Source organism: Pituophis catenifer, unplaced genomic scaffold (genome assembly GCF_029215685.1).
Source record: "Pituophis catenifer annectens isolate HBS135680 unplaced genomic scaffold, rPitCat1.0.hap2 SCAF_7, whole genome shotgun sequence".
NCBI lineage: Eukaryota > Metazoa > Chordata > Lepidosauria > Squamata > Colubridae > Pituophis > Pituophis catenifer.
The window spans coordinates 52,290,117-52,311,030 of record NW_027256887.1 but is presented as its reverse complement, the minus strand read 5'-3'; the positions used below and the strand labels follow the sequence as shown (position 1 = coordinate 52,311,030).

The 20,914-nt window shown below is 37.9% G+C and overlaps 1 protein-coding gene across 1 annotated transcript in view; it reads left to right on the top strand.

Annotated features, from left to right (window-relative positions):
* CEP290 (centrosomal protein 290) overlaps nucleotides 1–20,914 on the top strand; it is a 61,393-nt gene that overhangs the window by 18,830 nt on the left and 21,649 nt on the right. The window contains exons 18-33 of the mRNA XM_070947989.1: nucleotides 4,291–4,375; nucleotides 5,528–5,670; nucleotides 7,205–7,369; nucleotides 8,394–8,543; nucleotides 8,960–9,075; nucleotides 9,982–10,084; nucleotides 10,479–10,709; nucleotides 14,565–14,738; nucleotides 15,007–15,118; nucleotides 15,647–15,849; nucleotides 16,941–17,092; nucleotides 17,585–17,696; nucleotides 17,791–18,246; nucleotides 19,275–19,439; nucleotides 19,582–19,689; nucleotides 19,781–19,915. Of these exons, the coding sequence (XP_070804090.1) occupies nucleotides 4,291–4,375; nucleotides 5,528–5,670; nucleotides 7,205–7,369; nucleotides 8,394–8,543; nucleotides 8,960–9,075; nucleotides 9,982–10,084; nucleotides 10,479–10,709; nucleotides 14,565–14,738; nucleotides 15,007–15,118; nucleotides 15,647–15,849; nucleotides 16,941–17,092; nucleotides 17,585–17,696; nucleotides 17,791–18,246; nucleotides 19,275–19,439; nucleotides 19,582–19,689; nucleotides 19,781–19,915 (2,610 nt within the window). The remainder of the gene's footprint in view (nucleotides 1–4,290; nucleotides 4,376–5,527; nucleotides 5,671–7,204; nucleotides 7,370–8,393; nucleotides 8,544–8,959; nucleotides 9,076–9,981; nucleotides 10,085–10,478; nucleotides 10,710–14,564; nucleotides 14,739–15,006; nucleotides 15,119–15,646; nucleotides 15,850–16,940; nucleotides 17,093–17,584; nucleotides 17,697–17,790; nucleotides 18,247–19,274; nucleotides 19,440–19,581; nucleotides 19,690–19,780; nucleotides 19,916–20,914) is intronic.

The following is a 20,914-nucleotide window of genomic DNA, read 5'->3' as shown; positions in this document are numbered from 1 at the left end:
TTTTTAGATTACTATCTCACAGTTTGTAGTTGTCATAATAATGACTAGATTGTAATATTTATTTGAATGAATTGTCATTGACTGACTGGTCTTAACAGGACAAATGGGCATTTCCCTATTTTCACAGCAGAATTGTAATGCTGTTGTATAAGATTGTGCTGAGGCTAAGAAAGAAAGGGGAATGTACAACAATCCATCTATAGATGGGAGAATCTGTGTTAGATTTATCCAACAAGCCTTATCTTAGTCTATTGTGTAAATGTTTTGGAAAAAAGATTTTTAAATAGGTCCTGCCTTCATAATCTCATTTAAAAAAGAAGGGCTAAGGAATTTCTATCTTGATTTTTAATTTTGCAAAAAACAGACGGCTTTGGGGTTTTTTAGATAAATCTTTAAATTCTATTTTAAGGGGTTCTAGGAGGGATTGTGGGAATGGATCTGGGGGGATCCATAAATCCACTGAAAGGGGTAATGGGTCTGATGATCACGGTGGGGAGGATGGGGACAGAAATCTGACAAGGATACAGGGGGATGAAGCAATGGGCATTAGTATAGTAAGTGGGAGGGGCAGATATGACGGCTGCAGGGGGCCATATTATGTTTTGGGAGTGCGCACTCGATGTTTACGAGCGATTGCCCACTCCGACCCCCAAAGCACTGCTCGTTTCCCGGGTTGTTCAGAGTCTCAGACCCTGGGTCTACGGCTGATGTTATGTAATGCCAGGTCAGTGGTAAATAAAGCCCCCCTCATTCATGATCTTATTTCAGAGGGGGTGCTGACCTGGCAGGGATTACGGAGACCTGGTTAGGCCAGGAGGGAGGAGTTCCCCTTGTGGAAATGTGCCTGCCAGGTTTCCGTGCATTCCATCAGCCAAGGACTCAGGGAAGGGGTGGGGGAGTGGCAGCAATCATTAGAGAAAGTCTTTGCCCGAGGGAAGCCACTGTTCCTCAGATAGCCGGATGTGAGTCCCTCCTTGTGAAGTGGGGTCAGGGGATTCAGATGGGCCTACTGATTGCGTACCTGGCTCCCTGTCACGTAACAGCGGTCCTGCCTGAGCTGCTCGACATTATAGCCGGGGTGGCGGTGGAAACCCCCAGACTTATTGTTATGGGGGATTTTAACCTGCCATCCGCTGGTGAGATGTCGGAGATGGCTCGGGAGTTCATGGCTTCCATGACGGCCATGGACCTGACCCAGGTAGTTCAAGGCCCCACCCACTTGGGGAATCACATTCTGGACTTGATTTTTGTCTCTGATCAGTGGCTGAATGATCTAAGAATAGGGGATATAGACATCAAGCCCTTGTCATGGTCTGATCATTCTCTCCTTCACATGGACTTTCAAGTCACTTCCACCCACCGCAGGGAGACGGAACCAACCAAATGGTTCCGTCCCAGGCGCCTGATGGACCCCGAAAGATTCCTGATGGAGCTTGGGCCATTTCCTGAGACTCTGGCTCACGACTCGACTGAGGACCTGGTGGTCGCCTGGGACAGGGCGGCTACTGGGCCCTTGGACCGCGTTGTGCCTTTGTGGCCTCTGACCTGATGCTGATCTCGTCTAGCTCCTTGGTTTTCTGAGGAGCTGAGAGAGATGAAGCATCAGAAAAGACGCCTGGAGAGCGATTGGAGGTCAAGCCGATCTGAATCTGACCGAACACAGGTGAGATCTTATATTAAGACCTACCTAGTGGCGATAAGAGCGGTGAAGTCTAGCTACTTCTCCGCTCTTATTGCATCTGCAGAGAACCGCCCAACCGCGCTGTTTAGGGTGACCCGCTCCCTACTTCAGGTGGAGGTACGGGAAGATCCCTTAAAGGGTCGAGCTGAGGATTTTGTACAATTCCTGCATGATAAAGTCGCTCAGATTCGGGAAGGCCTGGACTCCGATTGGGTAGATCCAGGGGAGGAGACGGGGGCAGGTCTTGAGAGCGTTATCTGGGAAGAGTTTGACTCTGTGACTCCTGAGGACGTGGACAGGATTCTGGGCAAGTTTAACGCTGCCACATGTTTATTGGACCCGTGTCCCACCTGGTTGGTACTGGCCTCCCGGGAGGTTACACGAGGCTGGCTCCAGGGGATTATAAATGCTTCTCTGAGTGAGGGTGTCTTTCCCGCCGCCTTGAAAGAGGCGGTTGTGAAGCCCCTCCTCAAGAAGCCTTCCCTGGACCCGGCTATATTATCAAATTATTGTCCAGTCTCCAATCTTCGCTTTGTTGCGAAGGTTGTTGAGAGTGTGGTGGCGCGACAACTACCCCGATACCTGGATGAATTGTCTATCTCAATCCGTTCCAGTCGGGCTTCAGATCACGATACAGCACGGAAACGGCATTGGTCGCGTTGGTGGATGATCTCTGGAGGGCTCGGGACAGAGGTTGCTCCTCTATCCTGGTCCTATTAGATCTCTTAGCGGCTTTTGATACCATCGACCATGGTATCTTACTACAGCGGCTGGAGGGGTTAGGAATAGGGGGCACTGTGCTTCGGTGGTTCTCCTCCTTCCTCTCTGACCGCTTGCAGTTTGTGTTGGCAGGGGGGCAGAGGTCGACCTCGAGGCACCTTATTTGTGGGGTACCGCAAGGGTCAGTCCTCTCACCCCTTCTGTTCAACATTTATGTAAAACCGCTAGGCGAGATCATCCGTGGTTTCGGGGTGACTGTTCATCAATATGTTGATGACACACAGCTATACATCTCCACCCCAGACCACCCCAATGATACCCTTGCTGTGATGTCCCGTTGCCTGGAGGCCATGCGGATCTGGATGGGGAGAAACAAGCTCAGACTCAACCCCTCCAAGACCGAGTGGCTGTGGTTTCCGGCATCCCGGTATAGTCAGCTGGTACCATCACTGACAATAGGGGATGAGATCTTGCTCCCCACAGAGAGGGCCCGCAAACTTGGGTGTCCTCCTGGATTCACGGCTATCTTTAGAAGATCATTTGACGGCCGTGGCCAGGGGTGCCTTTTATCAGGTTTGCCTGATCTGCCAGTTGCGTCCCTTTTTGGATCGGGACGCCCTGCGCACGGTCACTCATGCCCTAGTTACCTCCCGTATGAACTACTGTAATGCTCTCTACATGGGGCTCCCCTTGAAAAGCACCTGGAGGCTCCAACTGGTCCAGAATGTAGCCGCGTGGGTGATTATGGGCACAGCTCATTACGCCCATGTAACACCTCTCCTTCGCGAGCTGCACTGGCTCCCAGTGGTCTTCCGGGTGCGATTCAAGGTGTTAGTTATCACCTTTAAAGCGCTCCATGGCTTAGGACCTGGGTACCTACGAGACTGTCTTTTGCCACCAATAGCCTCCCACCGACCAGTTCGTTCTCACAGGGAGGGACTACTCAGGGTACCGTCAGTCAAATTATGCCGACTGGCGACTCCCAGGGGGAGGGCCTTCTCTGTGAGGGCTCCAACCCTTTGGAATGAACTGCCCCCTGAGATACGAAATATCCCTGATCTCTGTGCTTTCCGCCGTGCCCTCAAAACCCTGATGTTCCAACAGGCAGGGCTAAACATATGAACATGTGAATGATTTTTTAAAATGTTATCTAATTCTGGGTTTTATTTAATTGACCAAACTAAGTAATAATTTTAATTAGCAATTTTATGATGTTTGTGTATCTATATTTTTCATGACTGTACACCGCCTTGAGTCCTACGGGAGAAAGGTGGTATAGAAATATAATTAATTAATTAATTAATTAATTAATTAATTAATTAATTAATTAATTAATTAATAATAAAAAATAGTTTTTAGCCAAATGTCTAATTCTTTGTTCCTTGCATGTACCCTACAATTAAGGAGCTTGACAAATGTTGATCTTTATTTAGTAATCACTTGATAGGCAACTATAGGTTGACAAGACATAGGTAGTATTAAAGCTTATTGATGCTAAGACATAGATAATTATGCACTAATTATTACTTATTCTTCAGAATGAGCAGATATTAAGAGACTTGTTCGCCAAGAACACACTGAATAAAAATGCAGAGCTAGAGTTTGAAAGATGCAAGAGCCAGAAATTTGAGGTAGTTCAAGGTTCCAAATATAATATAAAAAACTTTGTGCTTGTAGCATGGTAAGAATTAAATTATTTCATATTTTGTGACTAATTACTTCTTGGCCTGTAGCGTTTGACTATCATGTGTATTTTCAACTATACTGTATCATACACATTGTTGAAAATTTATGACACGTATGTTTTAATTATGATTCTTCAACCTCTTAGTTAATGATTTATTAACCAACTCAATTTTTAAATCTGCTCATGTCATTTTTGTTGACAGAATGACTACCTTGCCAAAGAATTAAATGAACGAGAAAAAGATTTGGAACAAAACAGGATTGTAATAATGAAATTGAAATCCAATTGTAAGCTGAACTTTTTTTTTTAATTGCTTTAGTCTAAAGTAAAAAAAAGAAAATGGCATTAAAACAATAAATGAAAATATATATATAGAGAAAATTGTTCAGTTTTCTGAATAATATTGATAAATATTTTCATTATATCAATAGTGTCACTTCACAAGCAAAAAGTGAATATTGGCAATCCAAAAGTGTTAATTTATAACCCACGTTCCTTTTTTCAATAACAGTAAACTGGGTTATCCCAAAATGTAAGTTAATTGCATGAATAAGGGTCAGAATTCTACTTCCTTCTCAATGTTTTCCAAATATGTGTTGCAACTTTTAATGTTGAAAGTATAATAGAACTATGTCTAAAAGGGGGGGTCAAGCTTCTGCCTTGATATTAGATGATTACAGCTTTCTAATTCTGTCTAAATCTAAATCTTTCTAATTGAAGGTTTGAGGCTCAATTACTTAAAAGTCAATAGAAAAATAAACGTCAAAATAATTGTTGATTGATAAAACTGAAAGCTAAGAAAATTGAAGATGTAAATTTGATAATACCTTATGGATTTATAGTTTATAGTTCCCATAGGAAATGTAACTACATGTAAACTCCATGACAGTTAGTGGATCAACCAAAATTAAACTTGGTCTCTGCTTTAAATCTTGCAAACTTTTGCATAAATTAGAAAATAGCAAACTCTGCCATGAGGGACATATTGCCATGAGGAATATCCACAATACATAACAATAAATAGTAAACAACCCTAAAATGAAATCACAGATAAAATCATAAAACAACCAACCAAAATAGAATTCAATTCTGTCATCTGTAAACCAATCGTGTTTTTAGCAATTTTCTAAAGCCCTATTAAAACTGATCAGATTTCAGGAGGCAGGGAGTTCCATAGCATTTGCATCACCACAGAGAAACATTTGTGAGCCTCCAGATCTTTAATTTGTTGCAACAAAATTTCCCACAACTGCCAACTGTCTGTTGTTTTCTGGATTAAATGAAGCTTCTCTATGAATTTCAAATCTCAATATAGAATAGTACGATAGCAATAAGGAGTCAAGCAGCTGTTTCAGGCCTGTCTATTAAAAATGCACATGAATGTGAACTTTTTCCATTCCATGGTGTCCAGATGTGAACAATATGCATTGTAATTGTAGTGAAAGAGTTGGTACAAGAAAACAAGCACCTTCAACAAGGCATGAAAGAAATTTTACAAGCGATAAAGGATTTGCAAAAAGATCCAGGTGTGAAAGATGGAGAAAGTGCTCTTATGATTCCTAGTCTGGAGCGGTTAGTAAATGTGAGTCTCTTGTTTTATTTTAATTATTTAGCTTAGTCAAATCTCTCTCATTATTCAATGGATTCCATGTTGATGAGTTTGTTAAAAATAGCACACGAAATACGAAAATATATCAGTTATGCCTCTAGCTGAATATAGTTGAAAGTTTTACAGAATTTGAAACAAACTATAGCAACAATAATCCCTGTTTTTACCACCTCCTAACAGAATTCCTAAGAATGGGAATCTCCTCTAATGTCACCTAGAAGGCATGTACCATCTTTTTCTGTCTACAATGAATGATTTGGGATTAGGATCTATCTGGAGAAGCCAAGCGTTTTTACCCTTATCAGAAGAAACTAAAAAAAAAGAGATAATAGGCAGTTGCTGAGACTGTTGTAGTCCATTCTGCAAAAATATAAACTGACCATACTTTGCATTGTAAATTACCTATTGTAATGGTTATGGAAGTGAATTGTGCATCAGCAGTCTTTCATGAATGTGCCCATAACTCTAACGAGCACTATTAATATCATGCTGCTCTACCCCTGTATTCATAGATCTATACAAAATGTTTCCTATGCTCTAAAGGCAGAGATAGGTCGACGGAATCTTACTAAGCTGTTTGTAGTTGTTTTGTTAGTGAAGATAAGTACCAAATAATGGCTTGGGGTGAGATAGAGACAAAGAGGAATCGAAAAGGCTTACAGAAGGGACCAAAATCAATTACCTATCAGATCCCTATATCTTATCTTGGAGAAAGAAGAAAAATCTCTAGTGAATGTTATTTCCTTTTAATTTTCTTGGTAATCTTTTGGAAATGGCAATGCCTGGTATTTATTGGTTCGATTTATTGGTTCGATTTATATGCCGCCCTTCTCCGGAGACTCAGGGCGGCTTACAATGCGTTAAGCAATAGCCTTCATACTTTTGTATATACCTGCTTAGTAGGTCTTTCGGCCCCCCCCCCCTAAGCGGTGTTCTTTTTTATACAAAGTCAGCTTATTGCCCCCACAATCTGGGTCCTCATTTTACCTACCTCGAAAGGATGGAAGGCTGAGTCAACCTTGAGCCTGGTGAGATTTGAACTTGCAGTAATTGCAGGCAGCTGGTGCTATTTAACAGCACTTTAGTCTGCTGCGCCAACAAAGCTCTTGCAGCCTTGCATACAAATTGATTCCTTTTGTTCTCCTCATTCTTTAGAATTTTTTTCCAAGAGAGTTATAGAATAATGTTGGTGTCTGATTTCATATGTGATATGTTTTTTATTCATTGCAATTCAGTAATATGTTTCATTTCATCATAGAAATCATTCTTCTAAGCTATATTAAGCTATAGAACATTAAATGAATGTTCTGTTATTTTAATCTATGAATCCAGGAAGATCACTTGTTATAGTTACAGATGATAGGAAGCATAGTCCCAAAAGTTTTGGAAAGCACTCTCTCATGGAGTACTTGGACTACTACTAGAGTTCTATTATTTGAGAGGAACTGAAATTTTTCCATAATTTAATTGAAAATACTTACTTTTGTCATGAATTAATTGTTGACAGGCAATTGAATTAAAGAATGCAGAAGGACCTTTTGATGCCAGCTTGCATTTGAAGGCCCAAGTGGACCAACTGACAGGCCGAAATGAAGAATTGCGCAAAGAATTGAGAGAATCTCGGAAAGAAGCAGTAAACTTTTCTAACCAGCTAGCTAAAGCAAGTACAAAAGTATGTAGGTTACTTTGGCTTTCAAAATTATCTCTACTACTACTGGAAAAAAGTTAAGAGGAGTCCCATTCAGAGCTATTTGTGTTGCAAGTTACTTTTAATGGAATTGCTTGTTTGTCTCTGGACTGCATTAGTGAATTATATTGTCAGCACTCCAAACTACATTCATTCCAGTGCTGACATAAGGAGGAAGAGAAGGGGGCAGCTGGCAAGAGGACACTTTTTTTTTTTTTATTTGATTTATATGCCGCCCTTCTCCGGAGACTCAGGGCGGCTTATAGTGCGTAAAGCAATAGCCTTCATACTTTTGTATATTTATACAAAGTCAGCTTATTGCCCCCACAAACTGGGTCCTCAATTTACCTACCTTAGAAAGGATGGAAGGCTAAGTCAACCTTGAGCCTGGCGGGATTCGATCTTACTTTAATTACTTTAATTGCAGACAGCTGATGTTAAATTACAGAGCTGTGTCTGTTGAGCTATCCAGGCTCCTTGACTTTTCACCTACTTATTTTCCCTGAAGATAATATCCCCTAGGAGATGGAATGGGAGGGGGGACATTCCTGGGAGCTGAAGTAGTAGATATGGGGAGAGTGATTTGGAAGCTGGCCAATGAGACACAGAGAATTGGGGAACAGAAAGGGAAGGTTTGGGGTCAGGAAGTCAGTGTTGGCTGCGACATAATCGGGGACAGATTGTCGTGCTTAATAAATGAAAGATTTCATCAAAGACTATTTGTTTGGAAATACAATTTATTTTATTTGAGACGACATTGAAACTTGACATATATCTGTTGTGATGCTCCAAGTGCTCTTCTGCTATACTTGTTTTAAAGCTGTTAAAATATATGAAGCTTTACATACAGTATAGTGTGATTTGGTACTATGGACTTCCAGAGAAGGTTTTCTAATTTATAACCATGGAATTTTGCAGTAGTTTTAGTGAGATGGGCTAGATAAAACTTCAGAGATTACTGAGATTTTTTTCCTCCCTGCATTGTTATTTTCTAATGTTTATTTTTCAGATTGCAAATCTAGAAAATGAAATTGATATGCTGAAAAAATCAGAAGGTGGCAACATAGTATTTAAATCACCAAATCTTCCAGAAGGGATGTCTCCTTCTAGTGTGAACATAATTAATTCCCAGAATGAATATTTAATACACCTTTTTCAGGTAAATAACATTAAACAAAACAGTATATATATGTATTTCTATATGTCCAATCTGTCAGATTTTTTTCCATATACAGAAACTGAACAAAGGTTCTGGGAGAACATGCACGTATAGTTTCTTCATTCATGAGAATTAAACTTAATCAATAGCTTTTCAATTAATATTTTTTCCTAAAAACTAGTTATAGACAAGTATGAATGCTTATTATATACTACATATTATACACACACACAAAAATAGTATGCCTACATAAAATGAACATAGTATTTTTTTAAACATATGCTTATAGAATTAAATCAATTACTGTTAAATATTAATTCACTAACTTCATTAACTTCAAGAAGACAGTGTTCCGAGCAGTAACATTGGAATTGAAGTAGAGAGGTATCATATTTTTAATTTACGTGTATTATTAGGAATTTGAAAACAAAGAACAGCTCTTCAAAAAATTAGAAGAGGCAATAGAAGAATATAAGAGAAAATTTGCAGTTATCCGCCATCAACAAGGATTGCTGTATAAAGAATATCAAAGGTATAGTAATTTTTCCTTCTGATTCTTTTGATTAGAAAATCAAAATATCTTTGTTAATAGAAGAAATGAGAATTTTGTTTGATAATTTTTTTTAAGCTGCCGTATGACCATAATAAATTCAACTCAATTTATTAGTAGTTTTTACTTCTTTATGAATTCATATTGCCAAATTACAAATTTTTAAATTGATACTCAAAAATTAACCTTTTCAAATCATGATAATATTACCTTTTTCTGCCTAAGACTTGAAGTAGTTATTCTGGTTGAATATGAAAGAAGAGGCAAATGAGCAGGACAGTCGGTATTTTTCCATATTCAGCATCAGATAAGATACCAAATTCTGCCTAGATTAAGTAGTTTCTGAACACATCAGTTCACAATTATTACAATACCTAATAAGAATTCCTGTCTCTTCAGATCCAAGATCTAACTCTGAACCTTTAAAAATTTAATTAAACAAAGTATTAACAAAGTATTTATTTCCTTAATGAAATAAAATAATGCTTTTCATTTGATTTATGAGATGTGTGACTTTTTTTTTTTTGCTAAATTTACAAAATCTGTTGAGTTATGGATTTGTAAAGTTAGACCATCTGCATTGTATAGTGCTCTGGTATTCTAATATTGATTATTTAGAAAATAATGTAGTTTAAACTTGTTTGGACTAAACATGAGAGGCAAAACAAATCAATTTGTGATACCAAAACATTCCCTTAACACTGTAATATTCTTTCTTACAAGTTCCGTTTTGTTCATCAGTTCTTTTTGAGAAATTGTTTTTAACTTTTTAATCTAAACTTTCAAACCTGGGCACCCAAACTTGTTAAAAATATATTTTACAGGTTGATAAAAAAGAATGGCTTTAAGTATGCATGCATTTATTGAAAAGCTTCTCTCTTTTTTTAGTGAAAGGGAACACTGGAAAGTTGCTAATGAGAAAATACTACAAGAAAAGAAAAGATTGGAGTATCAAAAGGAGGAAGATGATATAAAAATAAAGGAATATACTGTAAGATTATTTTCATTTGGATGTAGTAAATTTTAATTTACATGAAAACAGAAAACGTTAATTAACTATAATCCTAAGAATATCATTTAATAATTTTCCCTACAGTATTAGCAATGGGTCTTTGATTTGCTAAGATTTTCACTTTGCCCCATATCACTAGATACAAAGAGGAATAGAGAGGAATAGAGAGGAAAAGCTGTTTTCCTAGCTGTTAATGTACTTACTGTATTCTCCGAATAGATTTTTTTTTTGAAAAACACTTGGGTCTGAGGAAAGGTGGAGTAGATTGATGGTATGAATGAAGCTTCATAATCTAGAATCTGTTAATTATGCATGAATAAAATGCTTACCAAATATTGACTACAATGTCTATAATACTGGAAACTTTTCACAGGATTTATTGGATGCGCTTGAAAAGGATACTGATGATACTAAACAACTATTTGCAGATTATAGTAGAAAAATAACTGTTCTGAAAGTCAATGAAAGATCAATAACAAGACAATACACAACATTACTTGAAATGGAAAGACATCTTCGCAAAGAAAATGAGAAAATGAAGACTGAGATGATATCAATGGAGGTGACAGTTCGAGAGAAGATTGGATCTTTGCAAAGGTTCAAAGTATGTGTTACTTTATTCAAGTTTGTTCATCATACTGTATGGTTCAGTTATACATAAATTGATTAATTATGTGTTATCAAGTTTATGAATCCTGTATGTTGCTGTAAGCTCTCTTATCAGATTCCTGAACTGGCCCCTGAAGTTTTCCATGTAGTTCTGATAGTTATCCATAATAGGGTCATTTTGTTCAATGAAGGGGAGGATCCTTTGAGATGCTGAGGCTATGAGGAGAGTCTGTACAAAGGAAACTTGCAATCATCAGTTGGAAATTCCACTGCCCAGGAGGTGTCTGTAACTCATATTGTGTTATGAAAGTTCTCATCTTTTCTGGCTTCCAAATCTTTCTGGCAAGCTGCTGTGAGTTCTCTGTAAAATAGGCAGCGCTGCCGGAGCAGGTGTTGGTGCCGGAGCTATTGGTGTAGGGGGAGACTGAGGCAAATTCTGCATTTGTTGGATCAATTTGGAGCAATATAGCTGACATTGTGCATCTTGGCTGACATATTGCATATCTTCGTTTTCGAACCATCTTGGCGGTGTAGAACAGCTGCTGCTCCAGCTTGCAGTTCAGATGCCATTCTGATGTTTTCATTGCAGTCCGTTAAAAAGTTTGGAGAGAGGAATTGACTAGGTTAATATCAGGCGCAAAAGACAAGGGCCACACAATTAAGTTCCAATTAAATTGATTTATTGCTCATGTCTATGCACAGGAACACATGGTTAGCACTATCTTGGCGCTAGATTAGAGTTTGTTTATTTAATTTATTTATAAATTATTATGATATGATAGCAGTGTTCCAATATCTCAGAGGCTGCCACAAAGAAGAGGGAGTCAAACTATTCTCCAAAGCACCCGAGGGCAGGACAAGAAGCAATGGGAGGAAACTAATCAAGGAGAGAAGCATTTTAGAACTAAGGAGAAATTTCCTGACAGAACAATTAATCAGTGGAATAACTTGCCTCCAGAGGTTGTGAATAAACCAACACTGGAAGTTTTTAAGAAGAAATTGGATAACCATTTGTTTGAAGTGGTGTAGGGTTTCCTGCCTAAGCAGGGAGTTTATTTATTTATTTATTATATTTCTATGCCGCCTTTCTCCCGTAGGACTCAAGGCGGTGTACAGTCAAGAAAAATATAGATACACAAACATCATAAAATTGCTAATTAAAATTATTACTTAGTTTGGTCAATTAAATAAAAACCCAGAATTAGATAACATTTAAAAATCATTCACATGTTCATATGTTTAGCCCCGCCTGTTGGAACATCAGGGTCTTGAGAGCACGGCGGAAAGCACGGAGATCAGGGATATTCCGTATCTCCGGGGGCAGTTCATTCCAAAGGATTGGAGCCCTCACAGAGAAGGCCCTCCCCCTGGGAGTCGCCAGTCGACATAATTTGACTGACGGTACCCTGAGTAGTCCCTCCCTGTGAGAACGAACTGGTCGGTGGGAGGCTATTGGTGGCAAAAGACAGTCTCGTAGGTACCCAGGTCCTAAGCCATGGAGCGCTTTAAAGGTAACTAACACCTTGAATCGCACACGGAAGACCACCGGGAGCCAGTGCAGCTCGCGTAGGAGAGGTGTTACATGGGCGTAACGAGCTGCACCCATAATCACGCGTGGCTACGTTCTGGACCAGTTGGAGCCTCCAGGTGCTTTTCAAGGGGAGCCCCATGTAGAGAGCATTACAGTAGTCCATACGGGAGGTAACTAGGGCATGAGTGACTGTGCGTAAGGCATCCCGATCCAGAAAGGGACGCAACTGGCGGATCAGGCGAACCTGATAAAAGGCAACCCTGGCCACGGCCGTCAAATGATCTTCTAAAGATAGCCGTGAATCCAGGAGGACACCCAAGTTTGCGGGCCCTCTCTGTGGGGAGCAAGATCTCATCCCCTATTGTCAGTGATGGTACCAGCTGACTATACCGGGACGCCGGAAGCCACAGCCACTCGGTCTTGGAGGGGTTGAGTCTGAGCTTGTTTCTCCCCATCCAGATCCGCACGGCCTCCAGGCAACGGGACATCACAGCAAGGGCATCATTGGGGTGGTCTGGGGTGGAGATGTATAGCTGTGTGTCATCAGCATACTGATGAACTCTCACCCCAAAACCACGGATGATCTCGCCTAGCGGTTTTACATAAATGTTGAACAGAAGGGGTGAGAGGACTGACCCTTGCGGTACCCTACAAATAAGGTGCCTCGAGGTCGACCTCTGCCCCCCTGCCAACACAAACTGCGAGCGGTCAGAGAGGAAGGAGGAGAACCACCGAAGCACGGTGCCCCCTATTCCTAACCCCTCCAGCCGCTGTAGTAAGATACCATGGTCGATGGTATCAAAAGCCGCTGAGAGTTCTAATAGGACCAGGATAGAGGAGCAACCTCTGTCCCGAGCCCTCCAGAGATCATCCACCAATGCGACCAATGCCATTTCCGTGCTGTATCGTGACCTGAAGCCCAACTGGAACGGATCCAGATAGACAACTTCATCCAGGTATCAGGGTAGTTGTCGCGCCACCACACTCTCAACAACCTTCGCAACAAAGCGAAGATTGGAGACTGGACGATAATTTGATAATATAGCCGGGTCCAGGGAAGGCTTCTTGAGGAGGGGCTTCACAACCGCCTCTTTCAAGGCGGCGGGAAAGACACCCTCACTCAGAGAAGCATTTATAATCCCCTGGAGCCAGCCTCGTGTAACCTCCCGGGAGGCCAATACCAGCCAGGAGGGACATGGGTCCAATAAACATGTGGCAGCGTTAAGCATGCCCAGAATTCTGTCCACGTCCTCAGGAGTCACAGAGTCAAACTCTTCCCAGATAACGCTCTCAAGACCTGTTCCCGTCTCCTCCCCTGGATCTACCCAATCGGAGTCCAGGCCTTCCCGAATCTGAGTGACTTTATCATGCAGGAATTGTACAAAATCCTCAGCTCGACCCTTTAAGGGATCTTCCTGTACCCCCACCTGAAGTAGGGAGCGGGTCACCCTAAACAGCGCGGCTGGGCGGTTCTCTGCAGATGCAATAAGAGCGGAGAAGTAGCTAGACTTCGCCGCTCTTATCGCCACTATAATATAAGATCTCACCTGTGTTCGGTCAGATTCAGATCGGCTTGTCCTCCAATCGCTCTCCAGGCGTCTTTTCCGATGCTTCATCTCTCTCAGCTCCTCGGAAAACCAAGGAGCTAGACAAGATCGGCATCGGGTCAGAGTTGGACTAGAATACCTCCAACATCCCTTCCAACTCTGTTTATTCTATTCTATTCTATTCTATTCTGTTCTGTTCTGTTCTGTTCTGTTCTATTCTATTCTATTCTATTCTATTCTATTCTATTCTATTCTATTCTATTCTATTCTATTCTATTCTATTCCATTCCATTCCATTCCATTCCATTCCATTCCATTCCATTCCATTCCATTCCATCCCATCCCATCCCATCCCATCCCATCCCATCCCATCCCATCCCATCCCATCCCATCCGTATCCCACCTTTATTATTTTTATTCATATAATAATAATTTATTATTTTAGTTCAGGGTGGCAAATATATCCAACACACCTTGCTCCTTCTATGCTCCCCACAATAATAACCCTGTGAAGTGAGTTGGATTGAGAGAATGTCTGGCCCAAAGTCACTCAGCTGGCTTTCAAGAAGGTTTGGATTTAGTCTGCTTGTGGCAACATAGAAACTCTACGCTGATTCTTCTTTTGATTTCACCCCCAAGCTCTGCCACTCTTACAGATATATTTCTAGTAACTCTTGGAATAATAATTTCCTTGGGACCGTTGACAACATTTTCCTGAAATCAGTATTTAAGCTTTTATATTCTAAAAAACATTTCCTTTTTTTCAATTTAGGAAATGGCAACTTTCAAGATAGCAGCATTGCAAAAAGCATTGGATGATAGTGTACCTCTAAATGACCTTGAAATGGCTAATAAACAATATAATGAGTTAACTGCTAAATACAGGGATATGCTTCAAAAAGATAACTTGCTTATTCAAAGAACAAACAATGTGGAACACCTAGAGGTGATATTATTTATATTATATTACTTTGAAGAAACTTTATATTGTTCCCTTCACCCCTTTATTTACTTTTTGAGCTATTAGCAAATCCAATTGGATGCTTCATTATCACCAAAAATTAGAAAGGGAACTTTATGGAGTGGCCCCATGAAACTGCTGTTAAAGTCAAAGTATATTTCATTCAGACCAACATAGAAAAAACAGTACTGTTACTCCATTCAATTTATATTTACATTAGAAAAATAATGTACCTTTACATGTTCCTTCATAGCATGAGAACACATCTCTGAAAAATCAGATAGAATCTTTAAATAAGGAACTAGAAATTACAAAAGAGAAACTTCATACAATTGAACAAGCCTGGGAACAAACAGCAAAACTTGGTAAGTAAAAAGATATGATAACTCATTTTACTTTTTTCTGTAAAGGTAGCAAGTTAATAAGTTTGTATATTTTTTCTCTTTACTTGGAAAGTGATGGAATACAAATTTTACATTCTAAGTTTGGCAAGAGTAAGATTCTTAATTACACCCATGAATTGAGTTGAACAAAGAACATAGTATTTAGATATATCTCTGTTTCTTTTCTCTTGTATTAGAACGCTAACCTATGTTAGATGTTTTGTCCTATTTGGGAAAGTTAGTTTCTTCTGCTTTCAGTAAAAAAAAAATGAGGTATTTCAAACTCACAAATGGCATTAGATCATCAACAAATTATTAATTGGTATAATTAAACAATGGTTAGATTGCTGGGTCATATTTCTGGTTTTTTATATTAAAAGAATAAATATTTTGGAAAATTTAACATTTTGTTCCTCTGTAACACTAGTATTATGTTTTATTCCTGTTTAAAGTATGTAGTACATCTGAGTAGCATTTTATTGTACATGATGATGATGATGTTGTTGTTAGGAGACAGAGCTACAGACAAAGCTACAAAGGCCATAACCAACAGTGAGATTGTTTCTATTTCTAAGAAAATTACTATGCTTGAAATGAAGGAACTAAATGAACGACAGAGAGCAGAGCATTGTCAGAGAATGTATGAACACCTACGAAATACATTAAAACAAGCAGAAGAACGTAACTTTGAATTGGAAACAAAATTTGCTGAGGTGGTTATTAAGCTTTATTTACATAGCCTGCATAAAGTGTTTGATACAATTATAGATTGCGGTTGTATTTATAATTATACATCATTGATTTAACTTGGTTTTAAAAAAATTCATGGTGAGTAGAGGCTTTTAGGGGCTATTGATTAAAACAGGGAACAAGTACATGCTCAAGATCTATACTGATGTAAAAGGTGCAATAATATGCATGTTTACTTGTGAGTAGCTTCCATTGATTCAGTGAACTCTATTTCAAGTAAATAGGCAAAGAATTGTACTGTAAGTGTGTTTTGCTTTTGGAATCTAAGTGGATCTCATTGCTGCTTCAGGTTTCTGCCATTCATTCCTGCCTTTTGGATAATGGATTGGATGAAAAGAATTACAACTTTGTATCATCAGCTGTGATTGCAATGGCTTATAACTCTTGTAAAACAAGCAGCAACATCATACATTATATTTAATATATTATAAATTATTTTTACGATGCTGCTTGCTACATTTGACATAAAAAAAATCAAACTCCTGCATGTATTTCAAAGAGAAATGTCTTATGCTGCAATGTAACATCCCACGCTCTAACAGTATAAACAGTTATCAGATTAAATACATACAATACATGTCTTCTCACCTATTGTCAGAAGTATTAGATTTAGCCTAGGTACTATGCACTTTACTAGATCTTTATTTCAGTATTTGTAGAGAGTATTTGATGTTTTCATACATAATTCCTTAATTAGATTAGTCAGTTTGTAAAACAGTATGCTTTGAATTCTGTGATGTAATTGTATGAAAATACTTTACCTAGACTTTTTGTCAAGTGTCATACACTGAGTGAAATATGCAATAGATATAGACTGATTGTGTTCCGAAGTGAGTTTCCTTCTAGTTTAGTAAGTCACAAGGAGTTACAGATGTAACTGGAAAACAAAGCTACATTTAAATCCTAAACCCTAGTCAGATGTGTGTGTTTTAAATCTTATTCTTCATGTTTAAGAATATCATAAAAATGTACATGATATAAATTATGCAACTGTATGTTTAGACATTGTTATGTATTACTTCAGTGAAATTCATTTCAATTTGATCTTTCTTAGCTTACAAAAATCAACCTTGAAGCACAGAAGGTAGAACAGTCATTGCGAGATGAACTGTCAAACAGTGTGAGTAAAGGAATAAGTGAGGTGGATAAACGTCGAATAATGGAACTAGAGAAAAGTGAAACTGAACTCAAGATTGAGATATCAAAGTAAGTTTTAAATATTATCCCTTTGCTGAAAAAAGAGGAATGTGCTGATATTTACCCAGCAGATCATCTTTTTCCTATATATGTATGTCTCAAGATCTTTTTAATGGAAAAATATTAAGACAGGTTTTTATGTTTAAATTAGCTTCTTTTTATTCCCAAGCTGTTTTACAAATTTATGAAGCTGGGGATTATTATAAAGGAAGCTTTCATGTATCTCTTTAGAAAGCATTCTCATTCATTTTATTAATTTTTAATCTAATATAAAAGAAAATCAGTTATTGTAAACTGAAAGAATCAAATTTTTTACATAATACATTCAAGATTGAACTCTTACAACTTTCTCTGTTCTATTTATTGCAGTGGATTGAGAGCCATTTGTTTATGAGCAGAAAGAATGGTTGATACTGGTATATTGTTATTCTAATAGTCCAAACTTAGGCCTTTCTTTCTAATCTTGCCAACTCTTACAGTATCTTTTACTTCTGCTATAAGGTTAAAGGAACTTTCTGATATTGCTAAGACACAAGTTACTGCATTGGAGAATCGGCAACAATCGAGAGATAAAGAAGTGGAATCACTCAGAATGCAGATTTTGGACTATCAGGTGTGATTTCTGATACCCAGCATAGTTTTTACTGTTCTTTGTAGTATTATTCTTTTAAACACATTTAATTTATTTTTATTTTATTGGATTCTAGGTACAGTCAGATGAAAAAACACTTATTGCAAAATTACATCAGCATATTGTGGCCCTTCAGGTTAGTGAGGCTACAGCTATAACTAAATTGGCAGCTGCAACATCAAAACTTCAGAAGACAGAGATCGCTAACATGCGCTTAGAGCAAAAATTGGATGACAAGGAGCAAGCATTATATTATGCCAGACTTGAAGGGAAGAATAGAGTCAAACATTTACGCCAAACTGTTCAGTCATTACGGAGGCAATTTAGTGGTGCTTTGCCCCTAGCTCAACAGGAGAAGTTCTCCAAGACTATGATTCAGCTGCAGAATGACAAACTTAAAACTATGGAAGATATCCAGCAGGCTCAGCAAGAACGTCGAAATGCAGAGAACAGAACAGTGGAGTTGGAGATGAAATTAAAAGGAATAGAAGAACTAGTAGCCACTTTAAAAGACGCAAGAGGAGCCCAAAAGGTTTGAGACATTCAGTCTTAAATTGAAAGCTTTTTCCCCCCCCATATTGCAGTTTTATTATCCCATAATTGCCTTTGTTCCCCAGGTACTATTTATTCCATGAAATTTACAGGGTTACATAATTACTTTATCCTATCCAGTTGTAGTTTTTCCAGTATTTTTTTTTTCAAATTTTTATTTAGTTAAAAAAAGAAAAACAAACAAGTACAAATATAACAATACAAACATACACAACAAATAAACGTAGGTCAAGTCTTACGACTTGTATTTTGGATAATCACATCGGTAAACTATATTTCTCTATGTATGTTTCTACACCTTTAGTTATATAACAATATTTAGAGTTCCCTTTTTAATTGTTTTCTTAATTGGTACTCAATCCCTGTCTAATTAGTCTGTTTCCTTTAGTGTGGTCCTATTTTTGTTTTATTTTCCTTTTCTCCAGCCAATCATACCATTTTTGCCATACCAGGTAGCAATCCGTTTCCTCTTTTTCTTGCATTTCTTTCGTGAGTTTATCCATCTCTGCGCACTCCATCACTTTTAGTATTATTTTATCTTCCCATGGTATATTTTCCGATTTCCAGCCTTGTGCAAAGATGATTCTTGCTGCTATTAATATGTGAATAATTAAATATTTTATTTCCTTTTCGTAATGTGTTGTGAATATTGCTAATAGATAGAAAGCTTTTATATGTTAATCCTGCATATGCCAAATCAGGCTTTGGATATTATTCCCATCACCGCTGTCTATTTGAGAATCTTTCTAGCCTTCTTAGTGGTGCACATTGATCTATATTTCTTTTATAAAGTCACCTTGTTAGTTAGGACCAAAATGTAAAGAGACTATTTAGATATGCACTAAACTTTGTATAGGTGCATCAAGAATTCCTTGTTTCAAAGCCTTTTATTCCTTTCTAAAAAACTATAACATTTGTTCAATTCTTGACTATCATGCTACTTTACTGAAATTAATTAATTGTGTTGTTTAAATTACTGTTGCGATTTGACTTGTTATAAATTATCAGGTAATTGAGTGGCATGTGAAAATTGAAGAACTTCGCCTCCAAGAACTTAAACTAAATCGTGAATTATCCAGGAAAAATGAGGAGATTAAATATTTAAAAAATATCCTCTCTGAATATGAACAGACAATCAATCATTTGGAAGAAGAAATTGTTCAGCAGGGCCAGGTACAGAAAAAATACCACTGTCAATTTTAAAAATATTACTGTTATTAATCTTTCATAAAAACATTTTTTTGCATTTAAGTTTATTTATACCAGTGTGCTATAGTGCTGTCGTTCCTAAATGTCATTCTTCATATAATTGTAGTTCCATGAGGAGCGACAGATGGCCTGGGATAAAAGAGAAGTAGAATTAGAACGTCAGCTGGATATATATGACAGTCAGAAACAGGACATATTAAGTACAGCTCAGAAGGTAATTACATTGATTTAATGCTATATAATAGAGCCATATTTTTTGGTGGGAGCTACTTTCTTTATCTTCCATTTATTTATTTATTTTACAGTTTAACGAAGCTGCAGGTACAGTTCCAGATCCTAGCTTGTCTCTTCCACATCAGCTTGAGCAAGCTCTTAAAACAGTTAGAGAACAAAGTCGAACAATTCTGGAAATGCAAGCCACCTGCAGATCTGTAGAAGAGGTAATAGAACTACTCACCTAATGGAATCATCTGCTTTTAATGATGTTATCAGACCAAGAGAGGGAGAAAATTACCACTCTTCAAGCAAATTTGGAAACGAGTGTTTTTAGTTACTTTTCACAAATAATTAATAATTATCACTTAAATGGTATATAAACTGGAAACCTGGGAGTGTTAACTGAGATCAAAATTTCTTAGGTTTACCTAAGTAAAAAATGGAAAAATAGAAAATATTGTTAATGAAATTCAGCATAAAAATATCAATTTAATTTGATTTCTTGATAAAAACATTTTAATTTTTGTGATTACCTTTAACTAATAGGATGATCAAATTCTGACCATTTAAGACTTAATCTGCAGGTTTAAACTATTTTGTGATAGTTTAACTTGTCAATTTACTAGTTGATAAATTAAAGTTCCTTTTTAGCTATGATGACAAACAAATAAATGTATTACTATTGGCATTTTGAATGTTATAACTGTCTCTGATTGTACAGGATCTAAGCAGTGAAAAATAAAACTAAGGACCCAGTTTGTGGGGGCAATAAGCTGATTTCGTATAAATATACAAAAGTATGAAGGCTATTGCTTAACGCATTGTAAGCCGCCCTGAGTCTCCGGAGAAGGGCGGCATATAAATCAAATTAAAAAAACAAAACAAAACTAATGTCCTTAGCAAAAACTTTACCAGCTAGCTCTCCCCAAATTATGTCCCATAATTATTTTTTTTATATTTTCTGTTTCCAGAGTGACTATCTAGAAAATCCTGAGTTCCTTCTCTTACAGTTGCCTCCATTATCATTATCACCCCACTTTTATCCTCACCACCCTAAACCTTCCTCCCTGCTCTTCTAGTATTTTTAATTTGGAGAAAGTTACAAAGCTGCAGGGTTTTTTTTAAAAAAAAATCTGCACACATTTTACTGATCATATCACAATAGAAGCATAATTGATTGAAATGTCATGTAAAATGTATGTATTGCTGAAACTGATTCTAAC